Genomic DNA, 22978 nt, shown 5'->3' with positions numbered 1-22978 from the left:
GAAAGAATGAAGCATGGAATCTGATTTGAGAAGCAAAATATAAATAATTCTTCACCAAATATACAGTTTCAGGGCTGATTTTCTTTCCTGTAACTCCCAACCAGCCAATGGAAGAGTCCAAAATTAGTTGGGTCATCCAAACGAAGCCTTGTACTGGGACATATAGAAAGCCCAGGGAGCTGTACAGTGAAACATGGACAGTTGTAGGGATTCAGATTTACCCAGAAGAAAACCTCTATCACTTGTTTAATTCCAAAGGTTTATTTTGCAGTCGTGAGTGAACGTAATTGATCAAACACACACAACTCACTCGCAGTACTCGTACAAAGAAACACCATCTAGCAGTATCTCATTCAAATGTCACAAACAGGAGAACAGAACATGGCACCACACAGCACTCACTGACAAATACATGGGCTGCAGACAATTTGACACATTCAACAAGAAAACCAAATGATACATCAGTGATATTGTCCATTTTGCCCTCTCATTGCTGGAGAAGCCATAGCAGCATAACAATGGTGGAAAAAAAAAAAGAAAAAGAAAAAAAGGAAAAAAAAATTACTGAACAACTTCAAGAGAAATACAAAACTCTCATTAGGGTCACAGGTGAGAATTTATGCAGTACCTGCACATCTGCAGCTTCCTCAGAAACTTCCACAACCCAAGGCAGAGGAGACTGCAGCCACCTTCCCTAACCAGTGAGCAAAGCATCTGCACAAATACACATTTGGAGACTGGAATTGTTTTTAACCTGAACTATGGGCTGGAGCAAATGGCAGAAGAGATGTGCAGCCACAGTCCATGGCGCTCTCGGTCTGCAGCTGCACAGAAAGTGCGTATCTGGAGTGTGCCTGTCTCTGGTATGGCAAGAGATGGGCAAATGGGGCACAGCCCCCTGCTGTTAATACTGTACAAGCCCCTGAGCAGCAATAGGAAATTCTGCAGAACCACCCCTTTACCAACACATTTTGAGCTGGGCTCCTAATGCAACTGGAAGCAATTGTAAGATGATTTTATCTTGTCATGGAAGTCCAATTGAAATACTGTATCAGGCCAAGATATTTTATCAAAGTTACTTGATATCAACATTATCAACAAGTAATGCCTGTAATGTACATCAATGAACATCACTTAGTGCTAAATTCTCCTAATTATAATAATGGATTCCAATCCTGCCACCTTGACTCAATCAGATCACAATATATTATGTTAGTAGCCCTAGTTGCAAAGTAATATTCAGTCTGAATGAGAGAGTCTGAACTTGCCAGTCTTGCCCTACAGGCAGAAGAGGAAGAATTTATTCTTGAAATGGTCTGGAGGGGTGGTATTCAAGCTCTTTTTTTACATAGCCACCCACTTAACAAGCTCATGTAACACATGGACTAAGCAACTAAAGCCACTGAAAGGTGACATGTCCATTTGCTACATATACAATTTTAGAAGTGGTTATTGAAGACAACTTTCTTCAGTTTTCTTCCATAGTATTTGATTAGTTTCTACATCTGATTATCAATTGGTATTGTCCTGATTTACTGTTTCTTAAGAATAGCACCAGTATCATAAATCTGAATCTTCATTCTTAATTCTTCTCCTTGTATGTATCTTTTTTTTTTTTTATTTTTAATCTTACTTGTTTATGTACCTCTGTCACAGTAAAATAGCAGAAATCCAGGCATAAAGTCTCAGATCAATTTTTCTTCTATTACCTGGTAGTGAAATTGCCCTATTATATAATCTGTGTTGTCAGCTTACAATGTGTGTAGTAAATAAGCCACAAATAAATAAATCACAGTATAACCTATACAACATTTAGTAGTAATAGCTGAACATCAGGACCTCTCATTTTAATTTACAGTATAAAACAAAACATTAAGCAGCTTGTCAGTCGGGGAAATCTGAACAAAACAAGTACTGGAAAGTAATTTTCCATTTTTATATATGTGAATATATGTATAGTCATATATACATTTATATTTTGAATATATATGAGTATATATGTGAATATATATATATTTAAAAATTCACAAATTTCTGCATTACTATATGTTACTTCTGGAAGCAGCTCATTCCACCTAAATGCAGCACTTGCTTCTTTGCCTTACTCCTTACTGACAGCAGCTGTAAGACTTACTGACTTTTCACAGAAAACAACAGTTATCTATTGAATTTAAAAGTGCTTATTACCCCCCTCAGCATCCAGGTACCTAGAAGAGTCAAGAAAAACCATTATCATAATTGCAAACTGGAAAGATGATGTTCATTAAAAATATCCCAAATATAAGGGAATGGATCACCTAACACCAGGCAGCCCGCTGAGTCTTGCTATCGTGAAATTAAGCAGACCTTGAGGACAGTTTTACAATACATTAAATAGCTTAGAAACTTATAAACATGAACAAGGTCCAGAGCTTCAGGATCTAATGCCCAAATGAAAATTAGTGTTCAAATAAGAAATAGGTATCCAAGTTCCTTTGGAAATCTGAGTGTTAAGAAACTACATTTATGGGGCCTCAGGGAAATTTTGGCTCCTAGGAGTTGTTTTAAAACGAGCTTGAAAAGAAAAGCCAAATTAAAAAAAAAAAATAGAAAAGAAAAACAAAAACCCTTGGGAAACATGGTGTTTGATTTTTTTTTTTTTTTTTACTGCTACATGCATTACATCAGAATTCTTTCACTTGACCATGAGGTTTAGTTTTTCTTTCATATTAAAGATTCTACAGCTATTCTTTTATATATATATAAATAATTTCCACAGAAATACAGTGCCAGCAAATCCAGAAACTACAGGCAGTTCTATTACTAGTTGATCAGGATTTGTGAGAGACACGAGGAAACTGATCGGGACCTGCAGCTCTCCATTTATTTGAAGCTGGGAGGTTTTTGGATGAAGCAATGGAAAGCCAAAATAGCTGGAAATGGACTCAGAGGTCAGGGGAGTGTCACTGGTCTTTGAAGCACTCAGTCTCATGTACAACTTTAACGACACATTGGAAAACGTGGAGAAATGCAAGCTGGTCCCATTTCAGGTTTGCTTGCATTGATTCCCAGCAGCCCGAACTCTGCAGGGATCACTTCCCTTTCATCTCCTGCCAAGTGCACACACACCCCACTGTTACCACACAGCTGTGCTCGGCCAAATTCTGCTCCCCAAGGCCAATTTGCTTCTCCAAGTCTATATTGCCCACCCCTGTCGCCATACCACCTATTTTGCAGGTGCCCAAGAAAACTTTGGCTCTTATTTATTTAACCAGCTGCTGCTACTCCTGCCTCCCACTTCCTCTACACTCACCCTAGCTGCTAACGAATTCACCAGTACTCACTTAAAAACGTATTCAAGGAGGAAGCAGTTCATGCTGTCACATTAAAAATACAAGTTGTGCACTGCTATAAACATACTGAATGAAAAGAACATGTTTTCCCCCAGTCCCCCCGAAAGAACATCCTTGTTTTTACACGATTCCTTTTTTGGTTTCCCCATTGTCCACCGAAGAAGTGAAGTTTGATTCTTGCTCTGCACTTGATTTCCTCTCTCCTGAGTAGTGGTTCACTTCTTGCATTTCTAAAGAGACCTTATTCCTTTTCGCAAATGCTTGGCTGATCTCATTGAGTGTCTTGTTTTTTGTTTCAGGCAGGACAAAAAACAGGTAGGTGGCCCCTGCGAAGCAGATGGCAGCAAACACTAGGAAGCAGTAGGTCTGTAAACCACTCTGTGAACAGAAAGCAAAGGAGATATGGTCATTGCATACACTAAGGGGACAAAACTCAGAAGAAAAGCGACATCAGAAATGACTTGAAGGAAAAAGCGGGTGGCATGGCACAATTTTTTAAGCAAGTACAGTGAGTGCTGGCATTCATTGCAAGTCACAGTGCCTTAGAAGTTCATAAAAATGCATGAATCTTCAGCTCTTCCAACACTGCCAGTGGCCCATAGACAGAGAAGCAGGCTCCTGGCAGATGGGTGCGGATCTGCAATCTGGGTGGCGCTGGGAGACACCAGAGGGGGTCCAGGCACGAAGGAAGCAGGTGGAAGCAGGACTGCTTCTGTCTGCACAGCTTAACCAAGCCTTGCACACATGCGGTGTTGCTGGAGATGAGGCAGGTTTTCCACCGGGTTATTCTGAATACTGCCTCTCCATTTCTAGGTACAAAAAAGGAGGCATGCTTTTGCAATATCATGCGCCTGTACATGACACATGAGAAACCTGTCATAGCCAGAAGCATCTGTATCACAGTTGTTACAAGCTTTGAGATTTGCAAAATAAATGAGGGGAAAAAAAACAAATGGCAGACATTAGTGTACTTTCGAAGGTTACAGGAACTTACAGCAGGAAAAAAACAAACAAAGAAAAAAATACCACAAAATATATTTCTTTCATGCTAGAGACTAGTGCAATAATTACTTTCCCCAACTTTCGAGGAAAGTCAAAGGGTCCAGGATACCCATAAGATTTTTTGACCTTCTGCCTTCCTCTATTGATTTACCTCACTATGTGTCCTTAAAACCAGTGAACATTTTTGACTTGCTTTTATTAACAAGGCTAAAGTTAGCAAAAAGTGGCACCTCTATCTCCACAAATAAGACAATCTTTCCGTGGTGCCATACATGAGGTCATGAATACAAGGAGAATTGGATGTCTCAGATGTAAAATGAGGTTTTCCAAGGCAGGGGCTACCCTAGGAATATCACCCATGATGGAGGAAACAGAAGACTGGTGAGGAGTACCAGGGCACTGGAAATAAGAATAAGTGAGCTACTTCTCCAGGCACGTCCACACGGAGCCGAGTCCCTTGCCATAAGCACCAGCCGCTGCCCCACCTTGTGAATCTTGCTCCTCCATCCTCCATGTGGAGATGAAGCACACCCAAAATCACCATGGGAAACCACAGCTCCTATTCAACATTTTTTAAAGCTTCCTTTGGCTGTGAGTGCCTTGGAGACACAGCTTTCTATACATACATATTTGCAGTTGTCTTTAAATGTGTGCATCTGAAACAATCCAGACAGGGCTAGAAAATGACATAACACCAATTTTCCACAATTTTTCTAACATACTCCCGTCATTGTCAGTTATCTCAGCTCTATACTGTAGGCTGGGTAAGGTCCCTGCTTGGGGGCTAAGGGTTTATAAAATTCCTAGGACTACTTTTATGTGTCACTTGCTCAATATATGCAAGTGAAACATAGAAATATATGCATCATATCTGGCATAGAAGAAGAACATGAAAGAAAAAAAAAAACAAAACAAACCAAACAAACAAACAACTTTTCTGCCATGGCTTTTTAATATTATGGCTGATAGCCAGCCTGCCTGGCTGCAACGTTTTCTGTGGATAATTCATTACCTTGTTCAGCCCTGCAATTCCTGACTGTAATAGCAAAAGCTGGAAAGCGCGTCTTCCGAAATACTGCCTATGGACTCTTGAAATCAACACTTTTTTTGTTAAATCCTAGAAGCACGAATTCCTGAACAACCTGACAATCACAAACCAATGAGCATGGGTGATGAGGGGGAAAAATATTCTGGGAAGGGAACTGATATGACTTTCAAGTTTATAGAGGCAGAATCAAATGGATTTAGTAGACAGGAGAAAACAACTTCACAGTGCCTCATAAATCATTCTGTCATGTTAAGAATACAAATTTTGCACCGGGTTTTTCTGCATGTGAAATTGTTCAGTGGAATGGTAGGGCTCCAATCAGTAATCACATTTTTCCTTTTCTAAAATCTTTATTGAACTTTCTCCTTGATGAAAATGAACCATTAAAGCCTTGTTTGACTAAGCCTTGCCACCTGTGTATCTTGATGGTACAGCCACAAGCTTTGTCCCTCCTTTCTCACTCCTGTATATTTCTTTGCTGTCCATTATCTGAATTAGTGTTTATCTTCTTTGATCTGTTTCCTTAAACTTTTCATAATTGAACTGAGTTTATAGCTTATTTTCAGTTATTTTACATCACATATTTACATGTATTGGTAATTTACATTTACATTGTGTATTAACATTTATTGGTAATAAACTTGATGTCTTTAATTTCTGCAGATCCCTTTAGATATAGCCCTCCAAGGGCCTCCAGATGAAGTTCCACAGAGAATAAGCTAAAAATTATCTTTTCTTATAAATTCTACAAATGAGCTTTGCAGGAAGAGACCAAGACTTTGTAGTCCTTGTATTAAGCAGGATTATCACAATGGAGCCCTAATTCCTGGACAGGAACACCGCAGGCAATCACAAAATGCCTTTTTCTCACCAGCTAGTCTTCAGTCATAATATTTCTTTAAAGCTGGTTATCATTTTACACACCCAGAAAAGAGAAACACTTATATTCGTAAGCCTTTTGTACCTCATTCAGAATTCAGCTAATATCACCTGAACCTGTATTCAGCACAGAAGAATGTGAAATAAATTACTCATTATAAGCATGAAATCTTCTATCTGTACTGCACACTGATAAAGGATGTAGAACAGAAGTACAAGATAAAGCAGAAGGAAAATGTAAAATCCTGCCTCTTAACTCGAAACACTTAATGGGACATGGGTGGGATAAAGCTCAGACTAGATTTTTAATTCACTTTTATCTGTTTCTGACATATTCTGAATTGATTGGTGCCAGAGTGGGGGGATCAATGAATGGATTGGCCACAGCATATCTGATGTGCCTATCAAGTGCTGCGGAAGGCAGGATTATGTGCTGGGAAAAGGGTGAGTTACTGAATGATGGGTACTACAAAAAAGGTACCGATGGATAGATCTGACTGGAAAATGGATCTATGTTTTTGTTCCATGAAACTTCTGAACTTCCTCTTAATTGTATTATGTATATTATGTACTATTCATATTATTCTGATGAAACTTGTACCTCCAGTGTATTTCTTGACATCTATAATCTCCCAGTCCAGTCTGTCTTTTCTGTTTTATTCCTTCCAACTAGACAAGACATCTACAGAGACTGCAGCTACCACCGTAGGACTAAAAGCCCCAGATTTTCCTCAGTCTGAAAGAGGGGTCTAATGGGATGGTGTGAGAGCAAAAAACTGAGGAACAACTTCAGTTAAAATCTTTGGTGGCCATGCAAAGCACAGACACACTGCAACACCATGTACTCCGTTACAGAGGTGTTGTGTTCCTCATCTTCCAACACCAGGCAGACTTACCAGAGTTACCAAAATATTTCTTCAGCAATACCTGGTCAGGCTTTTACATACAAGGTTGGAAACCAAAAGGTTAGATGGAAAAAAAACAAACCACAACAATAGTCCTTGAAGGACCAGGCTGTCTGCAGGTTACTGAAGGTTATCTGCCCTCCCAGGCTCCTGGCAGAGGGTTCGATGACAGCAAATATGCTTATTGCTGCAGTCTCTCCAGGAAAGCACCTGTTACATGCAGCTTCTTTCTAGTTAGTCAGCAGGCTACTAAATCCTCTCCAAGGCAGGATTTACACTGGGTTTTTAAAGTCCAGTGAGGGCAACTGACACATGGGATATTTGAAAGTTGACCATAAACTTTTAAACTTATCACCTTCTATTTTTGTATCAGCTTTCTAAGAAGGGTGTTTAAAACATAATATTTCTATAAATGTGCTGCCTTGAATTACTCATTTTTATCTTCTCTGAATTTCTGCAGCTGGTCAAGGCTCTGAATTTGCTGAAAAGTGGAAAACCAGGAAACAATTCACTTAACACATGCATTTGATTACCACAAAAAGGAATCAAAGTCAAAGCACTTAGGTAATTCTCCCAAATCAGATAATGAAAATGGGAAAATAGATATTCTAGGCTTCCCTAGAGTCTTACACTAAGACTTGCTGCTGTTACATTTGTTTTCTTATTTCCTTTTGTAGTTCACTATAAGGAAGTCAATGACATAATCATTTTGTATTTCTTCTCTAAAAGTTCTATGGGAAGGGAAAAAAAAAAAAAAAAAGGAGAGATTCCTGCAGTACAGCTTTAAGCAGATGACAGATGAATCCCTTTACCTTCTCCGCCTCTACAATTTCCACTTGCAGTGTCACAGCCCCTTTGGCACTGGCAATGGATGCCTGCATTTGGAGGTTACCATGAAGTTTAGAGTAACTAGATATGGGTCAAATTGGATTTTTGAAGTGATGATGTCAAATAATGAGGGTTAGATGTCTTACTAAAAAGATCAGCAGCAGAACAGTTATTCACGTAGACATTTGACTTTATTTGCTTTGCTTCAAATTTGTGTAACCCACTGAAACAAATGGATGAAAGAATATTTGTCCTTTGTCCTTCTTCAGATTCAGACATAATTTAAGGTCCTACTGAAGGTGCAGGACAAGGAACAAGGACAGAGCACTAAAATATAGTACATTAAATGGATTTCTTAAGTAAAAAATAGAGCAATTTTCAAAGGCATGAACTACAACTTCAACCCTAACCCTCACACTTTTATTACCTCCTCAAAAAGTTAACACAATTAATTATGAGCTTTTTTTTTTTTTTTTAATTTAACCTCCTGATAGCCTACGTTTCATTTCATTTCATCTTTGAGGGAACTTCAGCTACTTCCCTAAGTACAGATACACTTTAAATACCAGTTACTTTAAATACCAGATGTGCATGCAAAAATTTAAATTAGCTTGATTGAGGGAATCCACATATAGACTTCTGTGCATACCTTTGCTATTTAAATTTTTGCGTAATAGAAAAAGTCATCAAGTAGTATCACACATTAATGAAATAAGGAAAACCCAAAGAAAATCATGCTGGGTAAATGAATTTCAATGTATGAGAGGAAAAATCTTGAGTGTAAAAATAAGGAAGAAAAAGAGCAGAAGTGCAAGAGAGCCTCCAGTAAAATGTATAGCAACTCAGAAGTACTACCTCACAGGGGAAAATAAATTAGTTTCTGAAAAGGTCAAAATTAACACACGTGTAGGTCTTTCCATTACACTAGTAAGCAATTTGAACTAAGGCTACAAGCCGTGTGGCACCTGTATCCCATGTTATACTGAGCTCCATCTGGATCACAGATCCAAGAAGGTTATTTTTTCAGAACACCTAATTCAGTTTAAAAATAAAAGAAAATCAATGTTTACCCAATTTGTAGCTAGTGATAATTTGTATTCTACTTCTTGCAGGTGCCTTTTACTCTAATGTAAATAGAAAGTTTCTAAAAAGATTCAGAGAGTATTGTCTTTGAATTCTTCACTGACAAAGCCAGCTAGTAAAAACACTCAGTATTTGGGGGACATGACCTTCCACCTAGCTATTTGTTTTACTCTCCTGTCATCTCAGTAGCTGCCTCTGCCTCTCAGCATCAGCATTTGGCAACCAGAGTGCCAACCCTGACCTCCTACGCCAGGGCACCAGAATTAGATCTCCACCCACCAGCTCAGAGACTGGGCATATCTGACCGTGACAGGCTGCAGTACGCTGCACATCTACAGCCATGCCCTCATTTTATTGCCCTTTTGCAGAAAGGTTAGGCAAGCAGCAGCACTCAATGCCAAGGATTTCTTCACTGAAAAGGTGTTTCCCAGCCACAACTACAGAGGACAGAGGCAGCTCTTCATAATAAATATTTAAAATGATCCTTTTGTTACACATTCTCTATTTATTACACAATCTCCTTAATAACCTTCTTTGTTCATGCTCTTATACTGTTCATTGCTTTACTTTTCTGAGAGTAAAGGCATTAAAAGGATTTGTTGCTTATTTTAGAGCTTTTTCTAATGTTTTCTATGGGGCATTGATGGGGTGGAATAGGACAGCCCCAAACATCCCATCAGTTTGTCAGGTACTATTGAAGCCTGCACCAAATCTATCCACAGTAAAAAGCACATTGTTTTCCATTGCCTTTCTGAACCAGAAAGGAATTACAGAGGTCATTTGCTTGGTTCCCCAGCCTGAAGAGCCAGGCACCTATCTATAACTTAAGCATTTTATGCAGGTCCTTAATATAAAGTCTGAGAGTTCATCTCTGCGATCTATAGCACAATATATACCTACTTTTTGAACATGACACAGTTTCCATTTACAGGGAAGCAGCACGGAAAAGTAGATGACAGCAGATACATGTAACTATTACGACTTCATAAAATCAATGTTTTTTTATAACCAGACAAACCATTCAAACTACACAGTGATGTTTATTAGTCCCTGCAAAAATGAGATATTCTGTGCTATTGCTCTGCCAGAGCTGCAAAGCATCATGCATTTTATTACTATTGTTGCCTCAGCCTCGCTGCAAAAATGCTGCAAGAGAATGATGCCTGTCTCCTGTTTTGGGATAACAGAAACTTCTGTGGCAGATGTAAAAGAAGGGAAAAATCACTGCAGTCCTCAAGGACTGTATGTAAGCCTGGAAGATGGAAAACCCATTTTTAAATGTGCCCCGTTAAAGTCCTCTTTCTTTTTCTCAGGAAATGGCAGCAACAATTAAGTTCTTCTTTGTCATTTAGACGGGGATCTACATCATTTTCTAGTACATCCATGCGGAGAGATTTGAAGACCTCCACCAATTGCTTTGCCAATACTTCTATTGAATTCAAACTCTTTCTTTCCTTGCTGTTGGCATGCAGCCCCACAGTGCCACACTTAAAAGTCAAACTCCACCTAGTAGAAACAGTTTTCCACTTAGCAAGCCTGTAATCGTAGCTGGGTCTGCTCTGTCATCCCTGGAAACATTTGTATTAGAAGAAAAGCCCGAAGATGAGTTCTGGAAAATTCCTCCTGGGATAGAGAGAAATCCAGAGCAGCAGCTGGTCTGCAGGGCAGGGAGGTGGAAAAGGAGGGCTCCTGGCAGCCAGTTTTGGTTGCTGAGATGGAGCCACTGGACAGAGGTATTCCCCCAGCTCAAGCAGGCTCAGAAGACTGAAAGCTTGCATGAGGATGGCATGAACATACTCCATGGCCTTAACACCTAAAAAGCAGGCTCTGCACAGTCTTTTAGAAAGAAAAATTATTATGACAGAAAACTTCTGGAAGAATCTGCTATGGTGTCCTGCAGCACACTACTAGTTTACCATGTAGTCTTTAAGTGCCCCAGAACAGTCTAATAAAACAAACTGAAATAAGTAATAAGAATGCATCAGCATGTAGCAAAAATAACATATTCACTTGACATGTCCTGAAATTAATTGCTAATTATTAATGCTTAGTAATTCTTTGTATTTTCACAATGTATTACAAAAATAAACAGCACCTGTCCCCAGATAACATGGAATTTAAGGTTTTGCTCCCCCATCTGGTTACAGAAGGCTGTCCTGCAAGTTACAGGTAGAACATGTAGAAGAGTAACAGCTGAACATTTACTGAACACTATTGTACCAGGGATTTTCAAGCATTTTTCTGCTACCGTAGTTTGTTGTCCCATCTTTTTGCTTCAGCTCATTGCACCTATTCACACATATATTAATACTTGAATTTCTCATTTACTACGTCCCTGCCCTCCACAGTCCAGCAGCTCCTGAGCATAACCATGCCTACCACTCACTACCGAGCACAACCATTCCTATCACTCACTCTTTAAAACAGATTCTTGAACCACAAGCTCCAGAAAAGTCAGGCAAAGCCCCAGATTTTCTTTCCAGCAACATAAAATAGACCCACAAGTAATAATTTTAAGTCTGGCTAAATTAATAAGGGTATGCCTGTATCCCCTTTTGTACATATTCATTTACCAGATTTGTTCATCTGAATGTTTGGGAAATAGTTTCTTTTTATAGACGTGCCTGTGAGAAAGAGAAAGCAGGAGACTTACAGACAAGCAGACAAGTTTGTTTTATATGTTCTTTAGCCATTCATACACTTTATATGTTCTTTAGCTGGAATAAAGGTCATGTAGAATGATGAACTCCTTATGGTTTGTGAGTGACTTACAGGAATACCACTGCTTGAAATATATTCACCTGAGCTCTTCAGCCAATAATTAAAAATGTATCAAAATCTCCACTCTGTTCTATTCAACAGGATATTAAACAAACAACAATTTGCAACAAATAAAGTAACTGATGGGTGAAGGCTGAAGTCAATTAAATTTAATACAGAAATAGATGCAATTTTTAATTCATCACTGAATACTTTATTGAGAAATATGAAAGCTACTGCAAACCTTCAGTGTTAGTTTAGTGTTGTAAAAGTGAAACACACTCTAGTGAAATTAGCAAATAGAGATGCTGATGTCAGTCAGTCATATTTGATGTGGCCTTTACCTTAAAATTTACAAGAATTCAAGAATTCACGGGTTCCTTTGGTCAGTTTCTTTTTTCTTTTTTTCTTCCTTTTTGGTCAATGAATCACTACTGCCAAAGGGAAAATGATCTGTTTCCTCTTGTTATCCATAAAAAAGAGAATATATTAAGCAGTAATAAGCTCACAGAAGGATGACTAATATAAACTTGAAGGCCTTCAGGTTAGAAATTCCTCACATTTCCTTGGATTCTTGATTCTTGCTCAAGTTGTTCTGAAATTCACAAGGCTTTCTCTGATGTGCCAGAGAAGTTTAACATTCTGATCCTTTTGAACTGGAGAAAATAAGTGAACTTTTCTCTGTCTTCAGTTGTTCAGTTAGCCTTCCCTATCTCACTTTTTTTTTTTTTTTCCAGATGGAATATATTTAGCTTTGCTTTCTTTCACTCCATTGCCATTTTCGCTTTCTCCTAAAATTGCTCAGATTTTTCTTTCAAAATTATTTAGCTCAAAGCATCATTACATTATTCCTACTATGCCCTCATGATTTCCAAGGAAGGAATGATTGCAGTTGTCAGCTCACTGTTTTGGATTTGGGATTCTGCCACCAAAACCTGCAGCAGCCCTTCTTGCAGGGATTACTGATGTACCACAGTGACAGAAAAAAAAAAAAAAAAAGCTTAAAGGAGCCTAGTGAGCTGCATGCTGTGTGTACACTTAATGAGACACTTCCTGTTCTGAAGGCTTCAAAATGTCAATAAAATTATAGGAAACCACCAACACAGATGCCAGCCAGTCCATTCCCATTAGTAAAGCAGTCTCAGTTCCTGATGGACATCTCTCTGACTGTCTTTTATAGATCTCCAGTGACGAGCAAGCTACACACAGCATTACAGTTACACTATTCTCATGATTAAAAGCTTTGTGTAACATCCTTCTTGATGCAGGTGCCTTAAAATATAATGTGCATTATCTCTGCTTCATCACCTTACTTGCTAGTGGCACCAGTGACCAGAACGGATCTGGACCCAGGTAAACGGAGGATGGATAAGCAACTGGAAGTGGGTCTGGTATGTCTGGAAACGTAAACTAAATTGGGTAACAAAGCACCTCCCTGCTCAAGCTGTTGGCTGAACTAACCCCTTTGTAATACTTAGCTGACGAAGAGGACTTTGTGCTGTACCTCATTAAATGTGAGCTTCTCATTCACTGTAGCAATCAATAAAACAATCCATTCCATTCCAATGGAATTTGATAAAAAGGCTTTATTATTCTTCATGAGTGTTTCAGAAGCCAGGAAAGCACGGCTCAGTTCAGATCTGACAGAGGCAGCAGAAGCCACCTGGGATGGGACCACATGCAGCTGAGGTGTTGGGTCTTCTCACTGCTATTAGGATTCAGCTCTGACCAAACAGGCAGGCTGCTGTATATGGTGTAGGCAGCAAGAAAATAGCATCCTCTTTTGAAAGTACATACTAGAATCTTTCAAGTTCTTTATTCTTCCTGCATAACCAGAACTAAACACTCATTTTTCAGATTAAGATGCTGCACATTTAGAGGCTCCAATTCACTCAACATCACTCATTTGTACAGAAGAGGAGAGTTCTAAATTTTCAGCAATTGCATAGAAAGAGTATCCCACTACCACTGCCATCACCTGGCTTTTGGAATGTGTGTGTTCTTATCTACCATTGAGTACTTTTTGCTCAGTCTTGAAGATTAAATGATATCAGGATCTGTCAGCTCTGCCCCTGATGACATTAAAAAGATTCCTAAGGACATCTTCCTGCAGCAGTAAACACTACCACCTGTATAGCTGGGTCCAAGAGCATCGCTGAAAGTTAAGCACACTGCTTCTAAATAAGCAGGGTTGCAAATCCCAAAGTTTCTCACATTTCAGGATTCTCTTTTGAGAACCTTTGAGAAGTTCAGGTGTAAATGCAACCCAAAGCTGATTTGGGGTGGGGAGAAGTGGGCAGAAATACAGCATCTGTACCAGAGAGCGTACAGTGCTAGTATAGAAAGAGAACTACAGGCATTAACGTTGTTCCTAATCTAACCATATTTAGTATTCAAATAGCTCTGTGCATGAAAATAGCTTTGTATCTTTTCCAGGTTAACACCCTTCCCACAAGTGATGAGGATGCTCTTAACTGACTTTGAGCTTAAGGAATATTTATTCCAATATCTGCTATACAAACATCCACACAATCCCAGTGTGGAGTCACGCTCTAGGAATGAAAGATAAGATTTGATATCTAGCAGTCTCTACATGTTAAACAACAGTCAGCAAACTTAAGCCACACAATCTACTATATTGGGAAAAAAAACAAACAAACAAAAAAAACAAACAGAGGCTGCATAACCACTGCTGTAATTATGATATTTCTAAAAGGCTTGCAACTACAAGTCTATATTTAAAAAGCACATTGCTAGAAAGAAAGTACACACAACACAAAGAACGGACCTTCAAAATTCTTCTTTATGCTGGCTACAGACAGGTACACTTTTGCTCCCTGTGTGTCAGCCTCACTTCTTTTTGTTAATCCTCTTTGTGTATTCTAGTCAAAGATTAATTGATGCCATATACTAAACTTTTTAGCAACATGGAGGATTTATAAAATACCTACAACCATAGAATTATAGACTGGGTTGAGCTGGAGGGATCTTTGTGTATCACCTTGTTCCAATCCCCCTACCATTATTGAAACGAATGTTTCAGCCCAACCACCCAGATGAACATATTACAAATATGGAAACACCTGGACTTACTCACTAAAACTTACGCACTTACCAAAACCAACCCAATATATTTAGAATATATTTGTTCTTCCCCTTAGCAGTTCCACTGGCTAAAAGAAATTATGGAGCTAAGTACTAATTATTCTGCTAGTGCTACTCATTCCAGTCAGTGTATTTAAACCGAAAATCTGACATATGGAGGTATATTATCTTGAGCTGTGATTTAGTTGTATATCAACACTAATGATATTAGAACAGAGATGGAACTGAGGCACTTGTGATGAGGGAGATCTCTACACACAAGTACATCTCAGTGATGGTGGGCTTCCTGCTCTCTTAGTACAGAACAGTGAAAGTTTTACCCTTAGCATGAAAAGACCTTCACAGTGGCTTGCTCCTACAAGAAATAATAGTATCATCATTGATACTCATGTGTTCTCATCAAAGCAGCCTTTGTCATTTTCTGGAGGAGAAATTGGTTGCCTCACATTGACTTCTGCAGACCATTAATATCACTGATCCACAAAGTGTAAAGCAAGAAATACCCCGGAAACCACAGACCTGTGCATCAGGAAGCAACATTTGGCTGCTTCTTTCTTCTCCTGAAACATGGGGGAGCTTGAAGGCAAACTTCTATACTTCACTTTTACAAATATTTTTCGATCTATCTCGTATGCAAAGTTCACAAAATTCACATTGTACAGGAACATAAAATGGTCCTATTTGTATTTCCTTTTGATGCTATATATCTAACAGTATAATCTCCCTTTTTCTCAAGATAAACAAATACCTTCTGTCCCATGGACTATTCCTGATTAATTTTCTGAAGTTAATTTTACAGAATGAAAGTAGAACACATGCACCTTTTGACACCCAGCAAATATTCATTTACTAAGACAAGGTGATTCTCATAATTTACCCAATAGAACATATGGATGAGTACTAGGAATTACCCACTTCTTTTTCAAATTTTTAATAAGTTTTATTCCAACTCAGGATTGATAGTGAATAAAATTGAATTTTTAAAACTGAGATTAAATCTATTCTCAGAAATGGCCAAACCCTGGTTACATTTTATCTATTGCCAGTTTTGATTACCAAGTCCTCCAGATTTTAAAACTAACAGAGATGTACCCATTCTTGGAGGTTTTCAAGACACAACTGGACAAGGACTTAAGGAATTTGGTTTGATCTCACAGCTGGCCATCTCTGAGCAAGAGGTTCGACCAAAGACTTCCTGGGCTCCCTTCCAGCTGGGACAATTCTATAATTATATCCACAATTGCTCACATCTTTGTTGGTTTGTTATGCCTGCTCACTTGAGGCACAGATTATTATACCCATTCCCAACAGGTGATATGAATAAATGATGGAATGATACATTGTGGATGACTAGAGGTGCTCATTTTCAATATGCTTTCTGCACACGAAAAAATAAAGCTAAGCTGATTACTCACAGGTTTGCATACTGAGCATAAACTCTCTTCAAATATGAGCAAATACTTGAAGTCTGTTTTATGATATTCCATTTGCTCCAGGTGTTACAGTTAGCTTAGCATTTACTTAGAAAGAAACCACAATGAGAATCTGTTTTATATTCCCAGAAGCTAAAATATTTGGAAACAGAAATTATACTAGGAACACAAGGAGAAGAAAATTAATGCTCTGAGTTTGACATGTTGAATTCAAATATTTGTTATACTGAGTTACCCTGGGTCATGTCAACATCATAAAGAAGCTAGAACCCCATTTTCACCAACACTATTTCAAAATGCTGAAGTGAATTTTATACATAGGGACAACACATAGCACATGAGGATATGGCCTCAAGTTGCACCAGGGGAGGTTTAGATTGGATATCAGGAAGATTTTTTTCATGGAAAGGGTGGGTAAGCATTGGAACAGGCTGCCAAGGGAAGTGGTGGATTCACCGTCCCCGGAGGTATTTAAGAGAGATGGTGGACATGGTTTAACAGTGGAGTTGTAGTGTTAGGTCGATGGTTGGACCTAAGATCCCTTAATGATCTTAAATCTTTACAAACTAAATGATTCTATGATCCTATGATTCATTCTCAAGTGAAGGCAATGGGAGAGAGATAGTGTTGAGTACCACTCAAGGTGACGTTTGACATTTCTCAAGATCAAGATCTATGTTGAACGCAAGTCTAAAATGCCTCTGGACTTAAAACCAGACCTTTTACAATTTATTTTTATGTTCTAAAATCCTATGCAATAGTGGTTCTGAAATCATTTTACTTTATACTAAAAAAAAATGCAAGAAAGTGCATGATTTTGAGAACTATTATCAAACACCTTCTAGTAATCACACTATCAAATGTAGTTGTAAATTCATTACAGTATATGTTGTCATTTTAACCTCAGTTATGATTCCTTGCACAAACAAATGTATCAAATAGGCAGTGATGAGGTCTGGAATATAACAACATTTTAAATTAGTTCTAATTTCAAAATTGATTTGTATGCTGAATTTTCTATCTCATCCACAGATTTTAATGGAGAATTTAAATTACACAAGCCAGTGTTTTAATCTATTACATATTTCTACAGATGGCTGAGGGGAGAAAATCTAGACATTCACACTAATTAATTGGTGACACTTGGAGAACTAACTACTGCTTGATTTTTTGAATAACTCTAATGTTAATATATTTTTTCCCAGAAGTTTGGGATAATTTTATAGAAGCATACCAATGATCAAAAAAGTGGTTGCTGTCTATCAAGCAATCAGATTAGCATTTAAATACACAGAAGGGATTATTCACTCATTCTGTGTATTTTTTGTAGAAAAAAAATTGTAAAAAAAATCATTTTAAAGATTTTTTTTCTGTTTTAGAATTACAAAAATAAGCTAAGGAGAGGCAACTGCCATTCTGTAAAGAAACACAAACTGAATTTTGAGAATAAGGTTGAATGAAATAGGAAAAAAGGGAAAGTTAGGGAATGTGGAGACTCTAGATTGATCTTGTGAAAAAGCTTTAAAAAATCAGTCCAAGTAACACTGCTTTCATCTTCAGGTGCAAACTGTAAGCTTTCTTTCTTTGTTATTTTTTAAAAGAGAGAAAACCCAAACCCTTGTAATATGCAAATATAATTTCCTTCATTAAAACTAAACTGGTAATCTTGTAAGCACTCAAAGAGAAATTTTTATGACACAAAATGATAAATTTCCCAAGGCAACAGCAAACTTCATATTCATGAATACTAAAACACTCAAAAAGCTTTAATATGCATGTGAAAGAACCAGAAAATGTAGTTTGCCTTTTTACTTGAATTTACTGAGAGCCTTTTTTAAACAGTTCCCAACAGGTGACCTACCAGGGGGGATTAGCAGAACAAGAGAGAAGGTTACACTAATGGAAGAGTCCTGAATTGTGTAAATTCAGATCCAGCTGACAGCTGGAGCTCAGGTAACTCCTTGGTTTTGTGCAGGAGGTAGAAACTGCAATTTTGGAGAAACATAATTATTCATTGTTTCTATATTATTAAAAAATACACAATTAAAGTATTCTGATTATACTGCCCCAGATCTGGGACTTCATTCCCTGCTGGCATCCCGGCCACCATGGAGGCAAACACAGGGACCATTGGTACCCAGCTAGCCAGAGCAGGAGGCATTCTCCAGTGCTGCTTCAATGGTCAGTCCCTGTCTTTTTGGAGAAAAAGCTAGTAAGTCACACAGAAGCATCTGCATGCTGGATGAGCAGGCTGATGCTGATGACTAAGGTCAGGTTTTCAAAAAGGCGGAGGATTTGTCTAATTGTTTTTCTGCTGAATTTGGATCTAATGACCTCAGTGGGAAAAGAATTATGTCAACTCTACCTGCTTTTGGAAATATCACCTTTTGAAAATCAGACTTTTAAGTCTGAGCTTGCAAGTCCTTACTCTGAGCTATAAAACTGGTGAAAAAACAGCTGATTTCACTAAGCATTAAAACAAACCCTTGACTCTTATAGCTCTGAGCAGTCTAATTGAAGTTAATGTTAGTAGTACTACAGAGTTTTGAAGGATGACAACCTTTATAATCATGTTAACTTTTGAAGGTGATCCAAGTAATCACAATGACTGGAGACATTTTTCTTTTAAAAGAAATTTTAAATTGTGTCAAACTTAGATCAAGGGTCAGACTTTATAATGCCTTCAAGTTCTCCCATATATTATCTCTAACAGATGCTACTTTCAAACACTAGTAAAAGCAGTTCCACTCTCAAGTGAAAATTAATATATAAAGGCTTAGAGTAAGACATGTTGTACAGTATTGCATATGATAATGTATCATACAATTTTCAGTTTTAAGAAGGCACAAACAGCAGGATCACCTCACTGCCTGTTTTTCAAATCTCATTACTCATAAATGATCTGAAGTGTAACGTTCCAAAATCTCTCTGGAGAGAGTCTGGAGGACTCCTTCCTTTCTATGCCCTTCTCCTTCCTCTTCTATTTTCTTTGTGCATTTTAAGCAACCAGTTAGGAATTCTGCACTTTGTCCTGTAGTTCTGAGCTTCTCACTCAAAATGTTAACAGTGAAGCTGGATGGCTCTTTAAAAAGTTTAAACAGTTTCTCATGGGACTGATCACCTGCCTTTCAGCTCCTGAAAGAAGAAAAGCTACTCCCACGTTAGCCCAGGAGAAGTGCATGGTCAGGAAAAGGCCCTTCTGTGTGGTTTTGAATGAGAAGCTGCTAGATGCCTCCTTCGCCAATTGCATATCAACCAATATGAGGTATTTATAGGAATCAGAGGGGGGAAATGCTGTTCTATGTAAAGCTTTTAATTTTATTTTTTTCATTTTTATTTTTTAGACAATAAACTTATGCTGTTAAAATACAAACACTAGTTGTCAGACAGGTCTCAAGGAAACTGTCCTCAATCCTCCGCTTGTTCAGCTGAGGAAATAAACAAGCACTCCACTAGAAGTGAAGCTTATGGGAGCCTGGGGAAGGTGGGACAGGAGCAAATTCATCCATGCAGAAACTAGGCTGCAGCTAGAAGGAACCAGCTAAAGAAGCCTGTCAGCAGAGACTGAAAAGAAGAGAGCCATGAAGACAAGCTCAGACAGAGGAAGGAGCAGAGAGCATTTATACCCCAGTGAACTAATGAGAATTCTCAAAGCATAGGATAAGCCAGAAGATGGGTGGTCTAAAAGCTGAAGAAGAAGGCAGGGATAATCATCATCGCTGACTGTGACTTCTGGACATAGCCATCAGACTATATTGCTACAGCACTCCCACGAGGAATTTGCCATATAGGGTTGTCCACTGCTACAGTATAGAGATTTATTTATTATTTTTTTTTTTTTCAGGACAGATTCCTCCAAGACATTCAAACAATGAAATACGTGGGTAGTACAATTGAAATGCATCACAAAGATGGTGGGAATTTCATCCACTTCAATGAAAAGACATTTATTATTACCTGAAAATTACTATTCAAACATCATATGCCACAGTATATCAACTATATCACAGCATATCAGAGATAAGAATGCTGAGTACCTGAATGAAAGGGAAGAGCAGTCCGACTGCGAAGTTGGAGAGCCAGTTGACTGTCCCAGCTATCATGAAAGCAGCCGGCCTCTGAGACTGCTGGAAAAACTCTCCCGTGAGGACAAATGGAATCCCACCTGAAACAGGGTCCAAGAAGGCAGTGATTTTAGTAAACTTCCTCTGCCAACAGCTGCTTCAATAATAGAGATGAACGTGCTCCGTGTTATACAACTCAGTGACTAGCACTGCTCTACAGCTCTCTTTTCAAGTGCACACAGGGGCTTCTGAGCCAGTAAAATGTGATTAGTCAAAACTGTACTTTAGAGGAATGTGACATTTTGCTCTTTCACACCACTGTTATGCATCCTTTCAGTGACAGCAACCAGGTAAGAGTATGGAGAATTCATAGAACTTCAAGAATGCCACATGAGAAGCTGTTTATTAAAAATAAAAATTACTGTTTCTACTAAAAAGTGTGAAATTCTGAAAACTGAGAAATATTCCAAAATACTTTTAGACATTAACAATTGGAAAGACAGGTCCAAAGAGATTAAACAATATTTTTAATAGCTATTGCCCACTTTATTTTAGCAATAAGAAGGCAAAACATTTGCCTCTCTATAGGCATACTTTTCACTGGTGTTTATTTAACAAATTCCCTTACTAGCTGACACTTTTGGCAAGGTCTATTTCTCCCATCAGCCAAGGACTCTGACCTTCATAATAACAAGCTCAGCTGAATACTACATTTGTCACTCATGTTTCCTTCCACTTAAACAGTGGACTATTTTGTACAGCACTGGCATATTGCTGGCCTCACAATAACCCCCAGGGAGTAGCTGTCTAGTATCTGAAAGTCTCAATTTATTTTTGGCTTCCTTCCTTTTAATAGGATATTTCTACAGAAATATTTCCATTTCCATAGAATAAAGCATGAATTGCATTTTCTGATTGTATACTTATTTTAGTTAATATTGCAAATCAGACACATATATGCTTGCAGATTTTTTTCACAGCAGTTTGGAAAAATATAAACCTCATGACCTTAGTCAGGTTTTCAATATTCTGGTACTACCATTTTCTGCCTCAAGAACTTAATGTCTGCCTTTGTTATTATGCCTTATTTTCTGCATTACCACTTAACTTTGTAGGCAAGATCCATGTACACATCTATTATCTCAGTCCTTTCTCTGGTTTAGGCACTTTAATAATCAAAAGCATGTAAATAGATATGCCTTCTCTCAAAAGTCTCTATAACAATCCTGCTTCCAAAATATACATAAATTAAGATAAAAACACCACTGAAGACTTGCCCATCCATTGGGTCTTCATGGAGCCCCTTGTGCTCAGTGGCATTGCACTTAAACACATGCACTAGAAGCTGTTCTATCAGCAATATGAGATAGTAACTTGCAAACATGTAACAGGACATGCAAATGACACACAGTGTCAGATATTCCTCTATTTCAGATCTTTCAAATGCAGGGACTGTGAATATGAGTATAGAAGAAAGGCAATGTGATGCAGGAAAAGGCTAGATTATACATTAGTAGGCATCACTCTCCTTTATCAACTAATGTGACTTCTTCTGAGAATATATCTACAACTGTAACAAACTCAACTTTATTTCCTAAAGACTGTCAGTATAAATTACACATTAAAAAGTATACAGCAAATAAATATTTCCTCCTATTTCATACATAGAAAACAGAAACATGGAGAGTTGAGGCCATCTATGCCCCTGTTTAATGCCTTTCTGCAAGCCATATGTAGTACCTGAATTCTTGACCAACAAATGTGACCTCTGCAAATAGCACTTTGACCATACAGAATGAACAGATGAAGAGGTATAACTATTGAAATTCTAGCAACATATGGTCTATTAATCCTTGGTGGCTTCCAGTACCTATTTTGTTATACACTTGGGATTTGGGTTCAAATCCTAAACTATGGCAGGCAAAACAACAATCACATCTGTTCTGTCAATATCTGTTTTAGGTCTCAAGTGCCGTGCAAGGTAGTGGTTTGCCAGAGCACTTGCCCCTTAGAGAGAAGAAGTGAAGGACTAGAAACATAGAAACCATGTAAGATGATTTATTTATGATCATTTATTCTGTCATGCCTTTGCTGTAGGACAATCTACAGAGGTGTTGCTGTTCTTGTCAGTATAATAAAAAATGCTGTTCTAGATCCATTTAGAACAATACACATTGTACACATTGTACAAGAGAGGAAAAAAGCCAGAGGCAAACAAAAGAAATAATAATAAAAAAAGTACAGGAAAAAAAAAAAGGACAGAAACATATCAGAAAGCATAAATGTTATGGAAACAAAAATGCATGGGCACTATTTTAAAAAAGAAGTTCTTTGAAATTCAGATGTGAATTCTAGATACATATTAATCATCACTAAAACTTATTAGTCATGCTTATCACAAAAGCTCTTCAATCTAATTGGAAAAATAATCAATTAAAAATATAGTAAAGTAAAATAGTATTTTGCGAAGTCTAAAAAGAAAAAAGAAATTAGCAGCTCCTCTGAGCTCTAAAATGTTTTGTAAAACAGGAATTGGGAA

The 22978-nt window shown here is 38.0% G+C and overlaps 1 protein-coding gene across 1 annotated transcript in view; it reads right to left on the bottom strand.

The window, feature by feature from the left end:
* Positions 1-245: 245 nt before the first annotated feature.
* The window catches only part of SLC2A9 (solute carrier family 2 member 9), a 106291-nt gene continuing 83558 nt past the window's right edge, over positions 246-22978 (bottom strand). The window contains exons 11-12 of the mRNA XM_080588793.1: positions 20413-20540; positions 246-3710 (exon numbers count right to left, since the gene is read on the bottom strand). Coding sequence (XP_080444919.1) covers positions 3453-3710; positions 20413-20540 — 386 coding nt within the window. The 3' untranslated portion in view covers positions 246-3452. The remainder of the gene's footprint in view (positions 3711-20412; positions 20541-22978) is intronic.

This window comes from Anser brachyrhynchus (assembly GCF_964034855.1).
Source record: "Anser brachyrhynchus genome assembly, chromosome: 4".
Taxonomy (NCBI): domain Eukaryota; kingdom Metazoa; phylum Chordata; class Aves; order Anseriformes; family Anatidae; genus Anser; species Anser brachyrhynchus.
This window is presented reverse-complemented; position numbering and strand designations above follow the sequence as displayed.